This window comes from Pelodiscus sinensis, chromosome 4 (genome assembly GCF_049634645.1).
Source record: "Pelodiscus sinensis isolate JC-2024 chromosome 4, ASM4963464v1, whole genome shotgun sequence".
Classification (NCBI taxonomy): domain Eukaryota; kingdom Metazoa; phylum Chordata; order Testudines; family Trionychidae; genus Pelodiscus; species Pelodiscus sinensis.
Window position 1 is genome coordinate 127,716,239 of NC_134714.1, and position 20,643 is coordinate 127,736,881.

The 20,643-nt window shown below is 47.9% G+C and overlaps 2 protein-coding genes across 2 annotated transcripts; both read left to right on the top strand.

Annotated features, from left to right (window-relative positions):
• The first annotated feature begins 2,535 nt into the window (after positions 1-2,535).
• Positions 2,536-5,072, top strand: LOC102455027 (mas-related G-protein coupled receptor member H-like). Its single transcript, XM_075926066.1, has 2 exons — positions 2,536-3,028; positions 3,438-5,072. Exon 2 carries the CDS (start codon positions 3,474-3,476, stop codon positions 4,434-4,436), a length of 963 nt encoding a protein of 320 aa, XP_075782181.1. The 5' UTR covers positions 2,536-3,028; positions 3,438-3,473; the 3' UTR covers positions 4,437-5,072.
• Positions 5,073-15,733: 10,661 nt separating this feature from the next.
• LOC142829017 (mas-related G-protein coupled receptor member H-like) lies at positions 15,734-20,134 on the top strand. Its single transcript, XM_075926067.1, has one exon. The coding sequence runs from the start codon at positions 16,567-16,569 to the stop codon at positions 17,563-17,565; it is 999 nt and encodes a 332-aa protein (XP_075782182.1). The 5' UTR covers positions 15,734-16,566; the 3' UTR covers positions 17,566-20,134.
• Positions 20,135-20,643: the final 509 nt, after the last annotated feature.

A 20,643-nucleotide genomic window follows, 5' to 3' on the forward strand; every position in this document is an offset into this window, starting at 1 on the left:
ATAAGCCCTAGTATCTGTGTCCAAAGGAAAGGTGTCAAGTTTGGTTTAACTTTCATTTAGCCCTGTAGTCACCCACAGTCTTCCCGCAGTATCCTGGATTAGGCCTCCATCCTGGTTGCTGATGGTTCCATTTTCCACTGTTGATGCAAGAGCAGTACCAATATGAAGTACACATAAAGCACCAACTCAGTCACGTTGTAATCCAGTCCCCTTCCGTGAATTCTATTAAATGCACAACAAAGTGCGCTGAGGCGTGTGTCAGGCCCAAGCATAAATTGTTATGTAAATCCCTTCTCTGTACTGAAACATTAAACTGGCACCGGGGAGGTTTTGTCGCAAGTTGTAGCTGGGCACTCCCATTGTAAATACCATTAGAAAACGTTTTATTCTTTTGAATAACAATGGAAGAGAGGCAGTAGAAACAATCCATCTGCACATGCAGTGGGGGTTACACACTTGATTCGCTGTTTTCTAGCATGTGAGTAATGTCTATTCGTTGTGCTTCCCCCATTTTCTGTTCCTTTATTTGTGTCCTTCTGGGATTATTTACATTTTCTTAAGATCAGTCTTAATGCTGAACTGGACCAAGTGTATATTTTGTTTCATTGTAGCTATATCTAGATGTTGCTACACCTTTCCCTCCCGCCCCCACACCCTGCTCTTCAGATCTCATGCTGTGGACCAATACAATAAAGTCACTATTTGCAGCTTGTCACAGCATTACAGGGTACGAGAGAGCCCAAGTTGCTGGGACAGAGAGCTCAGTGACACCCCAGTTCCATGTTGTACCCCAAGAACTCATCACAAGAGGATTCTATGCCTGTTTCCTTCTCTTATACCCACTGCATTTCCCTCATTCTTGGAGGGATCTTTGGCTTCTTCTAGGATTATTTACATTTTCTAATGATCACATGTAAAAACACGGTATTTATATATTAGAGATTGGTGCATCTGTCTGTCTGCGAGTCCATTTCTCCAAGAACTCCTCCTCAACGGCAAGAGGTAGGGCAACCAAATTTGGAATGTAGCTTCCTCGTCTCCTAACTTAAAGCAAGGTCAGGGTATGGTTGTGCCAGAAAAATGGGATGTGCCCGGAATTACATTATTTTCCATCACATGGAAAGGAAGGGGCACAGAGAGGAAGGATACGATACTCACAGTCACCTCTAGGGCAGTGAATGAAGGGGAGAGCTGTACAACAGGGAGTGACCACTGGGGCAGCCACAGTAGCCAGGGAGCGGGGATGGGGCTCGCCATGCTGCCTGCCACCAGCCCAGGGAAGAGGTCCCCCTGCTCCAAACTTCTCCCTTCTGGCCCTCAGTCCTAGCACAGGAGAGGGGAAGGACGTCCCCCCAGGCTTCCCACCACAGCCCCCCCAGCAGCACCAGTGCAGCCAGGCAGCACAGTCATGGCCCACTCCCCAGGACCCACAGACAACCTCACTACCAGCACTGCCAGGCCATCCAGTGTTGCCTCTCCCTCCCTTCCTGGGCTGAGTCCAGAGAATGCCAGTGGGATGCATGTGTGGCCCTCGTCCCCCTCGACCAGGCTCAGGGAACACCAGTGGGAGACTTGCACGGCCCCCAGATGCCCTGAGTAAGGGAGTGGTGGTAGGAGGCCTGCACAGTGTCCCTCAGCCCTGAGTTGAGCCCCCTTCTGGTTCTGGGCTGCCCTCTGGCTCCTCCAGACCCAGGCCAACCTTCCCTTAGCCCCAGACTGAGACCGGAGAGCATACGATTTCCTATCATCAAGTCACAAAAGTCATAACTCAAGTTTCCCAGAAATACCAAATTTGGAAAAACTGTAGAAAAATTAAACAATTAAGAAGGTGCAAATCGAGAAGATAAAGAGATGCTAGCGAGAACGGTGCAGGTGCTAAATGAGGAAGGGAAGTGGTACGGACTGATTATGAATATCGATATAATGAAGACAATGGTATTTGGAGATAAGGAAATTGGAAGGAAGAGCAGTGTAGATGGGATCAAACTAGAGAACGTAGAGAAGTTCACATATTTGGGGGGCAACATGATGTATGATCTAGACTGTAAGAAGGAAATTGCAAGAGTGAGTTTGAAGGCGATGGATAAGATCTGGAAAAGTAAAGCTATTAGCTTAGCAACGAAGCTGAGCATCTTGAAAACGTGTGTATTTCGCAGCATTTTGTATGGATGTGAGACATAAGTGATATGAAACATTAGAAGAGAAGGATATTGGCATTTGAGAGGAGTTGTTACAGAAAGATCCCGAGAGTAGGATGGCTGCAGAAGGTCACCAACGAAGAATTACATAGGAAGATATAGTCGAAAGAGAACCTATGGCAGAAGGTTATACAATGGAAGTTACAGCTATTTGGGCATATCCACAAAATGAACAACGAGCGAAAAGTTAAGACCCTGGTATTCGGCATAATGGATGGTCCAAATAGGAGATACAGACCCCACAGAGAATGGGTAGATGTTATGGTAGATTGGTGCAGAGCTAGTCTACAGAAACCACTCCGTACTGGACAGGGAAAGATGGAAGGAAATAGTGAGGGAGGCATCAGGCACCAAGAAGCATTGAACCCATGGTTGTTGGAGATGATGATGATGATGATGAAATCTTCATGCTCATTCACACACTAAGAACCTTTCTCAGAGAAAATAAACTTTCTGCAGTATCTCTCCCATGAGACTGAACCTTGTGCAAGCATTTCCTTTATTGCAGAAGCAGCCAGATGCAGGCGGAAAGGGGAAACACAGTGCTGAAATTGGCTGATTCTATCGATCCGCCCAAGAGTCATCAGATGCCCTGACACTGTGTGATTTGTGAGTCCCGCTCTGCCCAAGGTGGAGAAGACATTTCCCTGAGAAGGGACTTGATGCGGCACAAGACACGGGCAAGAAAACTGTAGCTGTTTTATACGTTATTACCCAAAGATCTTTCCCAGTAAGATCCTACAGTGAAACCTGTGAAACAGAGAGATTCTGAAGCAAACCTACCTCAGCCCGGCTCTGGTAAATACTTGGATCAGGCCGCTGAAAGGAAGGTAAAGAATTGCTCTTTGTCATCATTAATGATTTGTGATTTCTCTCTCTGTTGTTCTCTCTGCCTCTTTCTACATCACTCTTCAATTCTCACCAACATTTCTTCCTCCTGCCATTCTCTGCACATACACGGCCGACAGTCCCTCCTGTGTTCTCTTTCTATTCCCCTCCCTCTCCCTCTGTGTGGCTGTCTGTCTCTCCAGATGGGGCCTGTACACAGCAGTCTTCCCTCCGTGTCTCTCTCTCTGCCCGGCATCCCTATGGCCAATACCTCTTTAGACATTTCTCCCTCCCACTTGCTGGGACCTGGCTGTTCCATGGCTGGAGACTGGGGATGGTTTGGAATGAGCAGTGAGACACAGCACTGGGGGTGCCACTCACTGATGGTCCCTATCTGCTCTCTGCCAACAGGTGAGTGCCAACGGGAAGGTCCAGCATCCCACAGTGATGAGTGAGACGACTGAAATGTATTTTACTGAGTATCGGACCAGCCCGGGGCCTGACGAGGAAAACGACTGGGCTGGATGCCTAATAGATGTAACTGTTGTGACCATTGACAGCATCACCCTGCTCCTCTGCCTGTTTGGGTTGGTGGGAAATGGGATTGTCCTCTGGTTCCTTGGCTTCTGCATTAAGAGGAACGTCTTCACCGTCTACATCCTCAACCTGGCTGCTGCGGACTTTGGCTTCCTCCTCTTCCTGCCTGGTTTCCTTTTAACCTCTAATGCCGAACAGCACTTTTGTGTTGCTTTAGAGGGGAAAAACTTAATGAACACGTTTCGGGTGCTGTCTTTGCTCACGTACAGCGCCAGCCTTTATTTCCTGACGGCCATCAGCATGGAAAGATGCGTGTCTGTCTTCTTTCCCATCTGGCACCGCCGCAGCCGCCCAACGCACCTGTCTGCCATCATCTGTGCCCTGCTCTGGGCTCTCTCCTGCCTGCTCTCAGGAATAGTGTATTCTTTGTGTTTTGTGGATGGAACAGAAATTTGCTTGGAGAAATTCCTACCCCTGTATGGTCTGAATTGCCTCATTTTTGCTCCCATCATGGTGGTGTCCAGTCTGGTCCTGTTTATCAAGCTCCGACGTAGCCTCCAGTTCCGCCACCCAGGAAAGCTTTACATTGTTATTCTGCTCACCGTCTTCTTCTTCCTCATCTTTGCTGTTCCCCTCAGTGTGCAATACTTCCTCGACTTTATTGAGCATGGTCTCACTAATGAGGTCTCTTACCTACTGGCCTCTATCAACAGCTGCATCAACCCAGTTATTTACTTCATCGTTGGGAGCTATAGGCAGCACCGTCTCAGAGGCTGTCTCCTGGTCGCATTGCGGGCCATTTTTGAAGAGAGGACAGATTTCAGTGAAGATGGAGAAATCTCTAGACAATACACAATGAGGACGCCTATTTAAATCACTGCACCACCCAGCCGGAGATGCCCTTCTCTGGGGATGGAGAATTCCCTAATTTATGTCATCAAAGATGTCAAGAACATTTGCTCGATTTCTCCCCCACTTAAGCCAGGGAAAGATCCTTCCTAGAGTGGATCTTCGTGGTGGGTTACCTCAGGCCCAACCCGTCTGTCTTTGGCATCAATGGGGAGAGGCCTATGGACTTAAATGGGAGCAGGAAGAGCCACATAATGGACTTATTCCTTTTGTTTTCAACATGCCATGGAGCAACAATTTCACTTGGGGTGGCACGTGACAACCCAGTGTTGCCGGAGGACTGTTGTCGCCCTTTCTGCACCCAACATTTGTCTCTGACTCCTCTCAGTCCCACGACTTTTCCGACTGAATGAGAACACAGTGGGCAGGAAAAAGCATGGTGCAGGCTTACAGTGATCATGCAGAAATATTCCCACATACACAAGCCTACTGATGGGGAGGAAGGAAAGAGAGATTCAAAAGGGCTTGGGATTCCCAGCTGCTGCTGTTACCACAAGAACAGTGGTGGCTGGAGCCCTAGGCCTTTACATTGCTACTGGAGCACCGCAGAAAACACAAGGTCTCAGGGCTGGCTAGGAGTAGGGAGGGGACCAGCATGGTACATTCCAGACAGCACTGAGGGTTGGCTACCTCCAGTCCCACCCCTTCAGCCAAAGTCTCCGCCCCTTTTGGGAGCATGGAGCCCTCCCCCCCTCGCCCGTCCACACACACACTAGCCTGGCCAGCCTGTTAGCCCCACTACACTTAAATCATTCCACAGCCAGCTCTTCTGTCCATGAAATGCAGGAGGTGCTTCTATATAGCTCTGGACTCTCGCTTCTGCAGGCTGATATTTGAAACCTTCACCACTCTTGCAATGGAAACACTTAGTATGTCTACACTTGCTCCCTAGTTCAAGCTAGGGATGCAAATGTAGCCGACCGAAATTGCTAAGGAAGCGGGGATTTAAATATCCTGCACTTCATTAGCATAATCTCGCCCGCACGTTATTCCCCTCACCAGCTGATTCGAACCAGAAAGTGCACCCTGTGATGCGTTCGTTTGAATCAGATCCATTGGTTCGAACTAAAGTTACTTGTTAAAAAATGAGGAGTAACGTTAGTTCCAACCATGGTGTTTGATTTGAACAAACGGGGCCCGCAGCGCACTTCCTGGTTCGAATCAGCTGTCGAGCGGAATAATGCGCGGGCAAGATTATGCTAATGAAGCGTGGGTTATTTAAATCCCCACTTCATTAGCAATTTCCGTCGCCTACATTTGCATCCCTAGCTCGAACTAGGGAGCAAGTGTAGACGTATCCTTAAGAATTACTATGAAGTAAACATGGAGTTTAAATCATCGCTTAATAGATGTGGTATAAGGAGCTTTAGTGATGCTTTTTTACAGATGTTGTAGTTGCAAGGATGTGGTGTGGTGTCTTACTGCTCTCATTACTGTGTAAACACTAAAATGTGTTATGTAATAATATGAAAACGAAGGACCGCATGGTCTAGCTAGTCATTAATATAAGAAGCCACCTGAGTAAGAAATATGTATGCCTATCAGGGAATTATCTGGCAATGTTTAAGCAACTTTCTTACCAAATACATAAGGACAAGAACCTCAACAAGGACCGTCAGAAGAAAGGATAATGGGATTCTCTCTGATGGCCGTTAAAGTTTAACGACTCCCCAAAAAGCACTGAAGAACAAATATAATTTTAAAATATGGCAGGGTTTTATACAGGAAATAGAGTTAGTCACACTCAGCAGAAACAGATTTTTAGCTGTTATTCACTGCTATTCGAATTAAAGGAACAACTAAGACAATGACTCGAGGTGCAATAAGAACTCTTTCTTGAATCAAGTTCTGAGAATTTCTTGCCACAGAAACAAAAGCAATGTGGTCATAAAGATAAAGGAGATTACAACCCAGCTCAGTAGTCACTGGCAGATTGCATAGTCATGATCGGAATAGCCTACAACTCAGGTGGGGAACTGCTGACCCCAGAAAAATCTGTTGGAGGCTGCATACAAGCAAGAAGCCCCTCCAAATCAACAACAGCGACAACAAAAAACCTTACAAACGTGGCCATGTTACACGGTCACAGAATTTCCCTGTGTTGTGTCCGAGAACCAGTTCTAGTCAAATCTCATCAAAGAAATGTCTTCCTTACGCTGAGTGGGATACAGAGATCATAACATCAGCACAGGTTGTGAGCAAAGGTCAGTTTTATAAGATCAGGCAATGTCTTTGTTACTTCTTTTCTACAAAGCATAATGGAAACGACTTACCAAAGGGTATTTCTCAATGGATCGCTATCAGAGAAAACGGATATTATCTGAGAAAGTCATTTGGTACATTTAGGTGTGACCAGCTGAGTTACTTAGCATGAAATTTAGAAGTTTCCTTATTCCTCAGGATTTTTGTTTGTTTTTCCCAAATACAGTATTTCTGTTACATATTGTTATAATGATATGTCTTTGCTGTAGTTTGCCCACCCCTGCTTTATCATCTAGAGAAATGCAGAACTTATCTACCGTAGCTGTAAAGATACTGAGACACCCTCACCCCATGATGATTATGGAATTGTCTTATGGATACAAATGTAAATAATTCGAAGATGCTTTGGAGAAAATTCCTCATGTGACTTATCCATTTTAATGTTACAATCTGCTGGATCTGTATATCTTACTCTGGTGTATGTATCAGTTTTGTATGTAAAGTTAGAAATGTGGGTTATGGAATGGTTTTAAATGTGCAAATGAAAGCCATCAGGGGTCTTTTCCTGAATGTCTGGGTGATCACCTTTAAACACCCTCTTTAGCTCTTTGAGGCTAAGCTGTGGTTGGTCTTAGGAAGTCATGTGAGTATCCCAGCTGGTAGGACTGGACCAGGTAATGTTCAGTAGAAGGTAGGAGAGAGAACTCCAAGTTCTGTCCCAAAGAGGAATCTATAAAACAATGGAAAGCTGCTAGCTGCCCGTTAGTCCTTGGCTGCGCGTCACTCTCAAGAGAGTGAACCAGAGAAACCAGGAGGAAAAGATCTTCTTTGTCTTGGAGGTTTAACTGAAATATGATCAGTTTTAAGGAAAGTTTGCTGTAAGCTTTACGGTGTCAGAACTGGCTATATGTTTCTTGAAAAACTTAAAAAACAACAAATAGTGTAGCAGATAGGGTATGTCTACACTACAATGTTAATTCGAACTAACTTAGTTCGAATTAGTTAATTTGAACTAAGCTAATTCGAACTAACGGATCCAGACTAAAAAACTAGTTCGAATTAGCGTTTTGCTAATTCAAACTAGCATGTCCACATTAAGTGGACCCTGAACCGGGGTTAAGGATGGCCAGAAGCAGTGCCGGCAGGGCATCAGAGGAGGACTTAGAGCGTGGAGCTGCTGTCTCAGGCTAGCTGAGGGCTGTGCTTAAAGGGTCCCGACTCCCACCCCGGACAGACAGTTCTCAGGGGTGCCCCGCTTGCAAAGCAATCCTGGCTTGGATTGCCCGGACTACCCACACTGGGCACATCACAGTACTCGGCCATCAGCCCAGCTACACTTGCCGCAGGCTGCCATCTGGGGAGAGGGGGCAATTGGGGGGCTGCAGGAGAGGTTCCACCCCCAGAAGCCCACAGAGCAAGCCCAGTCCTCCCCATCGGGGGCTCGTACCCCATTCCTCCCTCACCTCCTTCCACTTACCCTTCCCTAGCCCCTCTTCTTGATGTACAAAATAAAGATAACGTGTCTTCCAAAATGGAATCTGTCTTTATTGAACAAAACTGGGGGAGACTGGAAAAGGAGGTGGGAGAGGGGAAGAGAGAGGCTAGGAGAGGGGATGGCAACTAAAATGATCAGGGGTTGGGAACAGGTCCCATATGAAGAGAGGCAAAAGAGACTGGGACTTTTCAGCTTAGAAAAGAGGAGATGGAGCGGGGACAGGATAGAGGTCTCTAAAAGCAGGAGTTGGGTGGAGAGAGTGCATACAGAAAAGTTCTTCATTAGTTCCCATAAAGAAGGACTAGAGGACACCAAAGGAAAGGAATGGGTAGCAGGCTTCAAACTAATAAGCGAAAGTTCTTCTTCACAAAGCAAAGAGTCAACTTGTGGAACTCCTTGCTGCAGGAGGCTGTGAAGGCTAGAACTAGAACAGAGTTTAAAGGGAAGTGAGATCAAGTCATGGAGGTTAGGTCCATGGAGTGGTATTAGCCAGGGGGAAGGAGTGGTGTCCCTGCCCAAGGTTTATGGAAGGCTGGACAGGGATGGCACGAGACAAATGGCTTGGTCACTGTCTTCGGTCCATCCCCTCCAGGGTCCTAGGGTTGGCCGCTGTCGGCAGACAGGCTACTGGGCTATATAGACCTTTGGTCTGACCCAGGACGGCCATTGTAAGCTCAGGGCTCAGGGTCGGGGGTCTCAGTGGACCCCCTTGATTCTCTTCCACACCTGCTCCTGGGTGGCCAGGCTGGCAGCTCTCCTGCCCTAGCCGGCCACTTTCCTGTGGCTAGTGCGGAGATCGTGGACGAGGTCCACGATGTCTGCACTAGCCCAGGAGGGTGCCCGCCTCTTGCGGTCCCGGGCAAGCTCCCGGGAGCCACCAGCCTGGTCCCGGGAAGAGGGGGAGGGCTGGAGGGCATCGGGTGGGTGGCTCGATCCATGCCAGGTGCAGGGTCTGCTAGCTGGGTGCTGGCAGGCTTGCACCTAGCACAGGCACCGTAGCCAGCCTGTGCCCCTTTAAAGGGTCCGGGTCCGGGAGGGGGGCAGATGAGTTTCCCTGGTGTTGGTCAGAGTGGCCACCAGGGAAACCTGGGGAGGGCTAGCCTCCCACTAGTTCGAATTAAGGGGCTACACACCCCTTAATTCGAACTAGCTAGTTCGAACTAGGCTTAATCCTCGTAAAATGAGGTTTTCCTAGTTCGAATTAAGCGCTCCGCTAGTTTGAATTAAGTTCGAACTAACGGAGCGCTAGTGTAGCGCCTATGAAAGTTAGTTCGAACTAACGGACGTTAGTTCGAACTAACTCTGTAGTGTAGACATACCCATAAAGACTAACAAAACACGTAGATGGTATCATTAGTTTTTCTGGGTACAACCCACTTCTTCAGATGAATGGAGTATTAATAGTCCAGATCCAAAATAAATAGGGGATGGTGTGGGGAAGAAGGAAGGGAAAAAATAGGGAATTTAGAGTGTTCCTGTTATATGAAGCTGATGGAGAAAGTGCAAATTGTTCTTAAGTCCCCATTGTTTGGTTGGTTAAGTCATTGGGATGCGGACAGTAGTGTGCTAGCCAGGCAATGTCTTTATTTATACCTTTGTGATGGGTGCCAAACTTGAAAATGAAATTAAGCCCTAACATTTCCCTGTGTATTTGTTTTGTGGAATTGGCCTGAAACAACACGGTGAATTTGAGTTCCATTAATGAGTGCCCGGGCCAGTTAAAATGTTCTCCAAGAGGTTTCTGTGTGTTACCTTTTCAGATATTTGACTTGTGTCCATTAATTCTATCCCGTAGAGACTGTCCAGTTTGGCCAATATACATGGCAGAGGGGCATTGCTGGCATTTGATGGCATTAATCACAGTGGTGGATGTACAGTTAAATTAGCCCCTGATATAGTGGCTGATATGGTTGGATCCAGTGATGAAATCGCTTGTGTAGATGTGTGGACAGAGTTGGGGTTGGGGCTGATTGCAGGGGTGGGTTCCTGGATGATTACGATGGAGGTGTGCTGCGTAGTTACTGGAAAGAATTTGTTTGAAGCTAGGGGATTGTCTGTAGGCGAGGACTGGCCTTTCCCCCAAGACCTGTGAGAGTGTGGGGTCATTTTCCAGGATAGGTTGAAGATTGTTGATAATGCATTGGAGGGAGCGGGGGTTAAGTTGTGGGCTGTAGGTGATGACGAGTGGAATTCTTTTGTTTTCTCTTCTTGGCCTGTCTTGAAGTAGTTCATGTCTGGGTACTCTTCTGGCTCTGTCGATCTGTTTTTTCACTTCTCTGGGTGGGTATTTCAGTTTTAGGAATGCTCTATATAGATCCTGTGGGTGTTTGTCTCTGTCTGTGGGATTGGAGCAAATCCGCTTGTATCTTATGAATTGGCTGTAAACAATAGATTGGGAAATGGGTCTTGGATAGAAGCTAGAGGTATGAAAGTAAGTGTCGCAGTCGGTAGGTTTCCAGTATCCGGTGGTAGTAATGTGTCCATCATGTAATTGTACTGTAGTGCCAAGAAAGTGGATCTCTCATGTGGACTGATCCAGGCTGAGGTTGATGGTTGGGTGGAAGTTGTTGAAATCCTTGTGAAATTCTTCAAAAGTCTCTTTCCTGTGTGTTTGTGTGATGAAGATGTCCTCAATGCAGCATAAGAAGAGTAACGATGATGGAGGGAGAGAGCTGAGAAAATGTTCAACGTCAGCCATAAAGATTTTGGCATATTGTGGGGCCATGTGGGTGGCCGTGGTTGTGACACTGATTTGAAGATACAAATTGTCTCCAACTCTGAAGTAGTTGTGGGTGAGGACAAAGTCGCAAAACTCTGTAACAAAAGCTATGTCTACACTGTGCAGTGTTTTGCAATAAGATATGCAAATGAGGCGCAGGGATTAATATCTCTGCACCTCATTTGCATACCTAATGAGCCACCATTTTTGTGGCATGGGCTTTTGCACAAGAAGGAGCTGTCTACACTGCTCCTCCTTGCGCAAAAAACCCCTCTTGCGCAGAGCCGTTCCACCGCTTATTTTCAGGAAGAACGGCTCTGTGCAAGAGGGTTTTTTTGTGCAAGAAGGAGTAGTGTAGACAGTTCCTTCGTGTGCAAAATCCCATGTGGCAAAATGGCGGCTCATTAGATATGCAAATGAGGTCCGGAGATATTCATCCCCCCTTCATTTCCATACCTTATTGCTCAACAATGTGCAGTGTAGACATAGCCCAAGTGTGAAGTGGTGTCATCAGGGATGGTGTTTCTGTAATCCGTCTTCATGTTGAATGTTGGGGTAAAGAGCTTCTACATCCATGGTTGCCAGGATGATGTTTTCAGGAAGATTACTGATGTTCTATAGTTTCTTCGGGAAGTCGGTGGTGTCTCGAAGATAGCTGTGTGCTGGTAGCACAGGGTCTGAGGAGCGAGCCAATATAGCCAGTTAATCTTATTGTACGTCTGCCAATGCTTGAGATGATGGGTCGTCCGGGATTTCCAGGTTTGTGTATCTTGGGTAGCAGATAGAAAGCTCCTGGTTGGAGATTGGGGGCGGGAAGGGAGTGGGGGAAAGGGGCCGGAATGTTTGTGCAAATTTGGTCCTGAGCAGTATCAGGAAGCTGTTTCCCAGGAACTCAGTAACGACAATGAGATTAATGGAATTTGAACTAGGATCTGATCTTGATTTTGATTTTGTTACTGACACCAGAGGCACAGGTCCCCTGACAACTGAATCTATCACCAGTGGATTCTTATAGCCCCAATTAAAACACAGCTCAAATATAAATTTAACCAATTTTTAAATAATTTGAATAGTACACAGAATGTGATAACACAGAACAAATTAACCCCAGTACAACCAGTAAACCAACTCCACACCCTTGAACCAGAAGAGAAAAGAATATATTAAAGGATTCCCTGATACAAGAAGGTAAGTCAAAATACTTTACAGGTGTTTGGCTCAGACGGAAGATGACACCTATAGATGAAAGAAGGAGGCAAGCCTAGGATCTTCTACCATTCAGCAGGAGACCTGCCGTCCGGGAGGAACACTAGGTGATCCCACGGAGATGATGTTCCGATTTGGTTAATCATGGATTCCTTAGGTTTCAGAGGGCTTTCACCACAAGGACCAGGATTCTGGAATGAGGCAAAGGAACCTGAGAGCTCTGCTGGATGTCCCCTAGACACAAATCCCCACACCCTTTGGTGGAGGCTCTGACGGGAGGTGCCCACTCCTGCTCAGAGATTCCAATCCTCAGGCAGCTTCTATCCTGTAACCGGGTAGTAGGCCTCATCCGAGCCTTCGCCACGGAGTGACAGCAGGATGAACCAGAAGCAGCAAGAGGCCAAGGACTGGAGGACCAAGCAGCAAAGTGTTCAGGAGGAACATGAGGAAGAGCAAGATCCCCACTCCTGACAGTCCTTTTATTATTCCTTGAGTGGGAAAAACAGTAAGGGTCCTGAGTGCACTGACTCTGTGCTGTGTGCAAACTGTCCCATGCTCTGTGCAGCGTAGTGCATCCCTGAGGTAATTTCAGTTTTGGCGGGAAAAACCGGATGAAGCTGGTTTTAGTGCAGGGCACAATCCAATATGGAGTTTGTAGAAATAAAATGGAGTCCATTGTAGAAGATGGAGTTAAACAAAATGGAGTCCATCATAATAATAAAGAGTGTTTAGTCCTTACAGAGCTTCATGAGCAGTTATTTTAGGTTTTTTTGGTATTCTTTAGTGGGATCACAGGAGAGAAGCTTGTAGAATCCGGTGCTGGTGAGTTGCCTGGTCGCCTCCTCTTCATAATTTACCCCCTCAAATTTACCTCCTCATAACTCCACTGCAGCTGGAGGAACTGGTCTTTCCATCCTGTGCTGGGAGTTGTACCTCTTGTCTCTCTACCCCCCTCCTTTCTGTATTGTTGCTGCCCTCCCATCCTGCTCCCAGCCCAGTGGTGGGGGGAGTGGTGAACCTTCTTCTTCCCCTCCCTTCCTCCCATTGCTCCCTCCCCTGGCACTATTGTCCTCCCCCAATTGTTTGTTCCTGTGCTTCCCTCCCTGCCCATGACAACAATGGAGGGACTTTCTTGTGATGCCGCCCCTTCCCCTCCTATCTTCACATTTACCACTGCAAATGCTGAGCCCTCTGAGGCTGTCGGGATATCTATTCATACAACAGAGGAATTGAACTGGATGGGGATTCCTGGAACTTGCCTCTCCTGCCGTGGCACCTTCTGCCACCAGTCGCACCATTAAGAAGTGGCCTCTGAAAAGCAGGAAGGGCCAGGCAACCATGAGGGGCAAGAGCCCTGCCCAGAAGACTAAATCTCCTGTGGTGAAGGCTCACCCCCAGGCCATGACCCTGGTGCCAGCTGTGGCCTCTCCTCTTTCCCACCCTTTTGTTGCCTCCGCTTGGTCTGGGGGTGGCTTTCACCCAGCCCCCAAAGCATACGACCCGGTAGCCGTCACCTCCCCTCCTGCAACCTATAGCCTGAGGTGCTGGCAGAGAGGAAGGGCCCGGGTCTCCCGTCCCTCCCCTGGGGGAGGTAGTAGGACCCAGATCAACCCGAGCCGGGTTATAAACTAATATCTTCACAGGATGCAGGATGCATCGGGAGAAGTAGACAGAGGTCCCAGAAGCCCACCTATTGACATGGGTGTGTGGGGCTCTGGGACAGACGATCTGTGATACCAGCTTAGAAGGAAATACTTACAAAAACAACGAATAGTCTTGCAGCACCCTAGAGAAAACAAAATATGTAGATTGTATCATGAGCTTTTGTGGGCACAATTCACTTCTTCATCTGAAGAAGTGGGCTGTGCACACAAAAGTTCATCATACCATCTACATGTTTTGTTAGTCTCTAAGGTGCAGGACTATTTGTTGTTTTTTTTAAAGCTTTTCCAGTTACAGGCTAACTTGGGTCCCCCGCTGAAGCTTGAGAAGGAGAAAGACACTCCCACCACGTCAAAGCTGGGGAGAAGGGGCAGCTAGTAGAGTTTGTGGGCCCACCTGTGCTCTCAAGTTGCACCAAAAATGAAGAGTTCAGTGTTTGGGAGCTGGTGGGAGGCAGTCTTGTGGTGTGGGGTCTGGGCAGGAGGGAGAATGCAGGAGTGGGTTGGCGGTTGGTGCGCCTGGGAGGGTGGTGGGGCTGGGTGGGAGGTAGGGTGCAAGAGCAGAATTGGGGCATGGAGTCTGGATGCGAGGAGAGTCACAGAGCTGGAGAACCAGCCCAGCTCCTCGATGCTGGGAAAGGAGCCCTGATCCCCAGGGTCCTGATCTAGGCAAGCCAGGAAGCAGCTTTGGCCCCTCTGCCATAGATTCTACACTGCTGCTTGCTGTTCTTGCGTCAGTGTCTCCCCCCAGCTGTAAGCCCTAGTATCTGTGTCCAAAGGAAAGGTGTCAAGTTCGGTTTAACTGAAATTTTGTTTCACTGTAGCTATATCTATATGTCGCTAAACCTTTCCCTCCCGCCCCCGCCCTTCAGTTCTCATGCTGTGGGCCAATACAATAAAGTCACTATTTGCAGCTTGTCACAGCATCGCAGAGTGCGAGAGAGCCCAGGTTGCTGGGACAGAGAGCTCAGTGACACCCCAGTTCCATGTTGTACCCCAAAAACTCATCACAAGAGGATTCTATGCCTGTTTCCTTCTCTTATACCCACTGCATTTCCCTCATTCTCGGAGGGATCTTTGGCGCCTTCTAGGATTATTTACATTTTCTAATGATCAAATGTAAAAACTCGGTATTTATATATTAGAGATTGGTGCATCTGTCTGTCTGCGAGTCCATTTGTCCAAGAACTCCTCCTCAACGGTAGGAGCTAGGGCAACCAAATTTGGAATGTAGCTTCCTCATCTCCTAACTTAAAGCAAGGTCAGGGGTTGGTTGTGCCAGAAAAATGGGATGTGCCCGGAATTACATCATTTTCCATCACATGGAAGAAAGGGGCACAGAGAGGAGGAATGCGATACTCACAGTCACCTCTAGGGCAGTGAGTGCAGGGGAGAGCTGTACAACAGGGAGTGACCACTGGGGCAGCCACACTACCCAGGGAGTGGGGATGGGGCTCGCCATGCTGCCTGCCACTAGCCCAGGTAAGCGGACCCCTGCTCCAAACTTCTCCCTTCTGGCCCTCAGTCTTAGCACAGGACAGGTGAAGGACGTCACCCAAGGCTTTCCCTCTACGGCCCCTCCAGCAGCACCACTGCAGCCAGGCAGCAGAGTCATGGCCCACTCCCCAGGACAACCCAGTGTCGCCTCTCCCTCTCTTCTTGGGCTGAGTCCAGAGAATGCCAGTGGGATGCATGTGTGGCCCTTGTCCCCCTCGACCAAGCCCACGGAACACCAGTGGGAGGCTTACACGGCCACCCAACTACCCTGACTGAAGGAGTGGTGGTAGGAGGCCTGCACAGTGTCCCTCAGCCCTGAGTTGAGCCTCCTTCTGGTTCTGGGCTGCCCTCTGGCTCCTCCAGACCCAGGGCAAGCTTCCCTTAGCCCCAGACTGGGACCGGAGAGCATAAGATTTCCTATCAAGTCATAAAAGTCATAACTCAAGTTTTCCTGAAATACCAAATTTGGAAAAACTGTAGAAAAATTAAACAATTAAGAAGGCGCAAATCGAGGAAGATGAAAAGAAACTAGCAAGAAGTTTCTGCAGTATCTCTCCCATGAGACTGAACCGTGTGCAAGCATTTCCTTTATTGCAGAAGAGGCCAGGGGCAGGCGGAAAGGGGAAACACAGTGCTGAAGTTGGCTGATACTATCTATTTGCCCAAGAGTCATCAGATGCCCTGACACTGTGTGATCTGTGAGTACCGCTCTGCCCATGGTGGAGAAGACATTTCCCTGACAGAGAAGGGACTTGATGCGGCACAAGACACGGGCAGGAAAATTTGTAGCCTGTATACTTTATTACCCAAAGATCTTTCCCAGGAAGATCCTACAGTGAAACCTGCGAGACAGAGAGATTCTGGAGCAAACCTACCTCAGCCCAGCTCAGGCCGCTGGAAGGAAGGTAAAGAATTGCTCTTTGTCATCATTAATGATTTGTGATTTCTCTCTTTGTTGTTCTCTCTGCCTCTCTCTACATCACTCTTCAATTCTCACCAACATTTCTTCCTCCTGCCATTCTCTGCACATACACGGCCGACAGTCCCTCCTGTGTTCTCTTTCTATTCCTCTCCCTCTCCCTCTGTGTGCCTGTCTGTCTCTCCAGATGGGGACTGTACACAGCAGTCTTCCTTCCGTGTCTCTCTCTCTGCCCAGCATCCCCATGGCCAATATCTCTTTAGACATTTTTTCCTCTCACTCATTGAGACCTGGCTGTTCCATGGCTGGAGGCTGGGGGTGGCTTGGAATGAGCAGTGAGACACAGCGCTGGGGGTGCCACTCACTGATGGTCCCTGTCTGCTCTCTGCCAACAGATGAGTGCCAACGGGAAGGTCCAGCATCCCACAGTGATGAGTGAGATGACTGAAATGTATTATACTGAGAATGAGACCGGCCTGTGGCCTGAGGAGGAAAGCGACTGGGCTGGTTGCTCAACAGATGTAACTGTCGTGACCATCGACAGCATCACCCTGCTCCTCTGCCTGTTTGGGTTGGTGGGAAACGGGATTGTCCTCTGGTTCCTCAGCTTCTGCATTAAGAGGAACGTCTTCACCGTCTACATCCTCAACCTGGCTGCTGCAGACTTTGGCTTCCTCCTTTTCCTGCCTGGTTACCTTATAACCTCTAATGCCAAACAGCACTTTTGTGTTGCTTTAGAGGGGAAAAACTTAACGAACACGTTTCTGGTGCTGTCTTTGCTCACGTACAGCGCCAGCCTTTATTTTCTGACGGCCATCAGCATGGAGAGGTGCATGTCTGTCTTCTTTCCCATCTGGCACCGCCGCAGCCGCCCAACGCACTTGTCTGCCATCATCTGTGCCCTGCTCTGGGCTCTCTCCTGCCTGCTCTCAGGAACAGTGTATTCTTTGTGTTTTGTGGATGGAACAGAATATTGCTTGCAGAGATTCCTACCCGTGTATGGTCTGAATTGCCTCATTTTTGCTCCCATCATGGTGGGGTCTAGCCTGGTCCTGTTTATCAAGCTCCGACGTAGCCTCCAGTTCCGCCACCCAGGAAAGCTCTATGTCGTTATCCTGCTCACCGTCTTCTTCTTCCTCGTCTTTGCTGTTCCCCTCAGTGTGCAATATTTCCTTGACCTGATTGAGCAAAGTCTCACTAATGAGTTCTCTTTCCTGCTGGCCTCTATCAACAGCAGCATCAACCCAGTTATTTACTTCATCGTTGGGAGCTACAGGCAGCACCGACTCAGAGGCTGTCTCCTGGTCGCACTGCGGGCCATCTTTGAAGAGAAGACAGATTTCAGTGAGGATGGAGAAATCTCTAGACAAGACACAATGAGGACGGCTATTTAAATCTCCGCACCACCCAGCTGGAGACGCCCTTCTCTGGGGATGGAGAATTCCCTTATTGATCAATAAAGCTGTTTATTAGCTGCCAAACCAGAGAGGAGTGTTGGTTTTAACAATATGCAAATTGCGAACTGCAATGTGTGTGTCTTTTCCCACTTTTCTTTTGAAAGAGGCTTTTCTGAAATTTGACGCTTCTACATGGCACCAAATTTCAGACAAACCCACTCTTTTGATGCATCCCTTAGGCCTCATAAAATGAGCTTTACAGGGATGGTGAAAGAGCACGCCCGCTTTCCCGAAAAATGTTTCAGAAGAGCGGATGTGTTCGTTGGACGTGGCATTTCTGAGCAGAGTTGGGATTTCCTTCCAGTCCTCTAGTGAAGAAGAGCCCGCCTTCTAATCAATCAGACTCATGGAGGTGATCACACAGTGACCATATGTATGTGGAGTGGAGACTATACACTTATTATACATTGTTATTCTGCTCACTGTCTTCTTCCTCGTCTTTGCTGTTCCCCTCAGTGTGCAATTTTTCCTTGACCTTATTGACCAAAGTCTCACTAATGAGTTCTCTTTCCTGCTGGCCTCTATCAACCGCAGCATCAACCCAGTTATTTACTTCATCGTTGGGAGCTACAGGCAGCACCGACTCAGAGGCTGTCTCCTGGTCGCACTGCGGGCCATCTTTGAAGAGAAGACAGATTTCAGTGAGGATGGAGAAATCTCTAGACAAGACACAGTGAGCATGTCTATTTAAATCTAGGCACCACCCAGCTGGGGATGCCCTGCTCTGGGAATGGAGAATTCCCTAATTCACATCATCAAAGATGGCAAGAACATTTGCTCGATTCCTCCCAGACCTAAGCCAGTGAAGGGTCCTTCCTAGCAGGGCTGGCTTTAGGAAGTGCGGGGCCCAATTGGAACAGTTTTGGTGGCTCCCTCTTCCCCCACCTAGGATTTTTTGTTGAGGAAAAAAAAAAGGACACCCACACTACAAACCACAACCACAAATATCACATCAGAAGTGGATTTGATCAAAATGTATATCAATATATTTGAACATTTAAAAAAAAAAAGGCATCCTTCATTATGCAAAATTTTACACAAAATTAAATCAGTTGCCTGAAGTGTAGGTCAAATATTCTTAATGGCAAACTATCCAATCTTTTCAATAAAGTTTAAAGGTTGATTTTTAAAAAGTTACCAGAGAGCGTTGCAGTTTTCTGTTACATTTTTTACTTTTTAAATAGCAAAAATGGAGTCTTTGTTAAGAAAGTGTCAGTTCAGTAGTCAAATTCCAGTCCTTAGTGAATTCAGCACCAATGATTTCACCAGGTCAGTAGTCCCCAATGTGGTGCCTGTGGGTGCCATGGCACTTGCCGGGGCATTTATGTGCTCCCGCCAAGTGATCGGGGCCGGCCCTGCCCCAGGCGCGTGGCACATGTGTGGTGCTGGCCATGGGTGCATGGCACATGGGCAGCCCCACCCTCGGGCGCGTGGCGCATGGGCAGTGTTGGCCCCAGGCATGCGACACATGGATGGCCCCAACCCCGGGCATGCACCGCGTGAGCGGCCCCACCTCCGGGCACCCAGCAGCCCCAAAAGGTTGGGGACTACTGCACTAGGTAATATGGTATCTCACCACCACCACTGCCTCCTTTGCACTGCCCTTCAACACATTGACTGCATGTTGAGTCCAAGGTCAGTCTACACAAGATTTTATCAATGATTTTTGTTCAAGCGATCACTGAGACAAGACAAGGACTCTCAATTGATTCTGGTCAGCTCTGCCTTTAAACACTGGGGCTGTGTCTACATTGGCTCCTATTCCGCAATAGGGATGCTAATGTAGCACTTGGGAATAGGCAAATCCGCGGGGGATTTAAATATCCCCCGCGGCATTTGCATTTTCATGGCTGCCGCTTTTTTCTGGCTTGTAGATAAGCCGAAGAAAAGCGCCAGTCTGGACGTGATTCTCCGGAAAATAAGCTCTTTTCCGGAGGATCTCTTATTCCTACTTTCAAGCAGTTAGTGTCTGTGGCACCTACTTCTGAGTGGTGTCTCAATGCTGCCACTTCACCTCCAAAGAGGGGGCTTCCTAAAGCAGGCCCTTGCAGCTGACCCTCAAGGCATCCACAGATCCAGTCTCCTTTCAACGGGTCCACTTCCCAGGGCTCATTGATCTTGGATCCGGCTTCCATCCCCTCTCCAACCTTTGCAACTGCCCAGAGGTGCTCACCTTCCGCCTTATCCATTCCCACCTCATTCACCCCACAGGAACAGTCTCTGCCTCACTTGTCCCAGGAACTATTCTACCAAGACATAATACAAAGTTTCCATGTAAAAGGACTCACTACAAAGCTAAAAACTTCAATGAGAGAATGATTAATACAGAGACGTGTCTACATCTGCTGCTGGGAGACACCTCTGCCTGCCTACACCCCTCTCCCCCAGAGTCTACAGTGGAATGAGGTGTACCAGTAGTTTGAATTAGAGATCCTAATTCGAACTACCTACTCCATGCCGCGTGTAGCCACAGGCACGGAGTTTGGACTAAGGGACCTTTAAAAATGGCGGCACCCGGGAAGATGCAAATGAAGCCCGGGATATTTAAATCCCGGGCTTCATTTGCAACTTCGAATGCCTATATTAGCCTCCCTAGTTCGAACTAGGGGACTAGTGTAGACATACCCTAAAAAAGTATCACAAGGAGGAGGAAGAAAAATTGTTCTGCTTGGCCTCTGAGGTTAGGATGAGAAGCAATGGGCTTAAATTGCAGTAAGGGAGGTTTAGATTGGACATTAGGAAAAACTTCCTACTTGTCAGGGTGGTTAAACACTGGAATAAATTGCCTAGTGAGATTGCGGAATCTCCATCACTGGAGATATTTAAGACCAAGTTAGACAGACACCTGACAGGGATGAGCTAGGACAACTCAACTTTGGAAGCCCCAGAGGCCGCACTGATACTTACAGAACATGAGAGACTCAACTTAAGTGTGGTTGCATATGCAAGCAAATATATACAAATAGCTTCTCTCGCATTGACAGGCATGAATACAAAGATTAAAGCAAGACTACA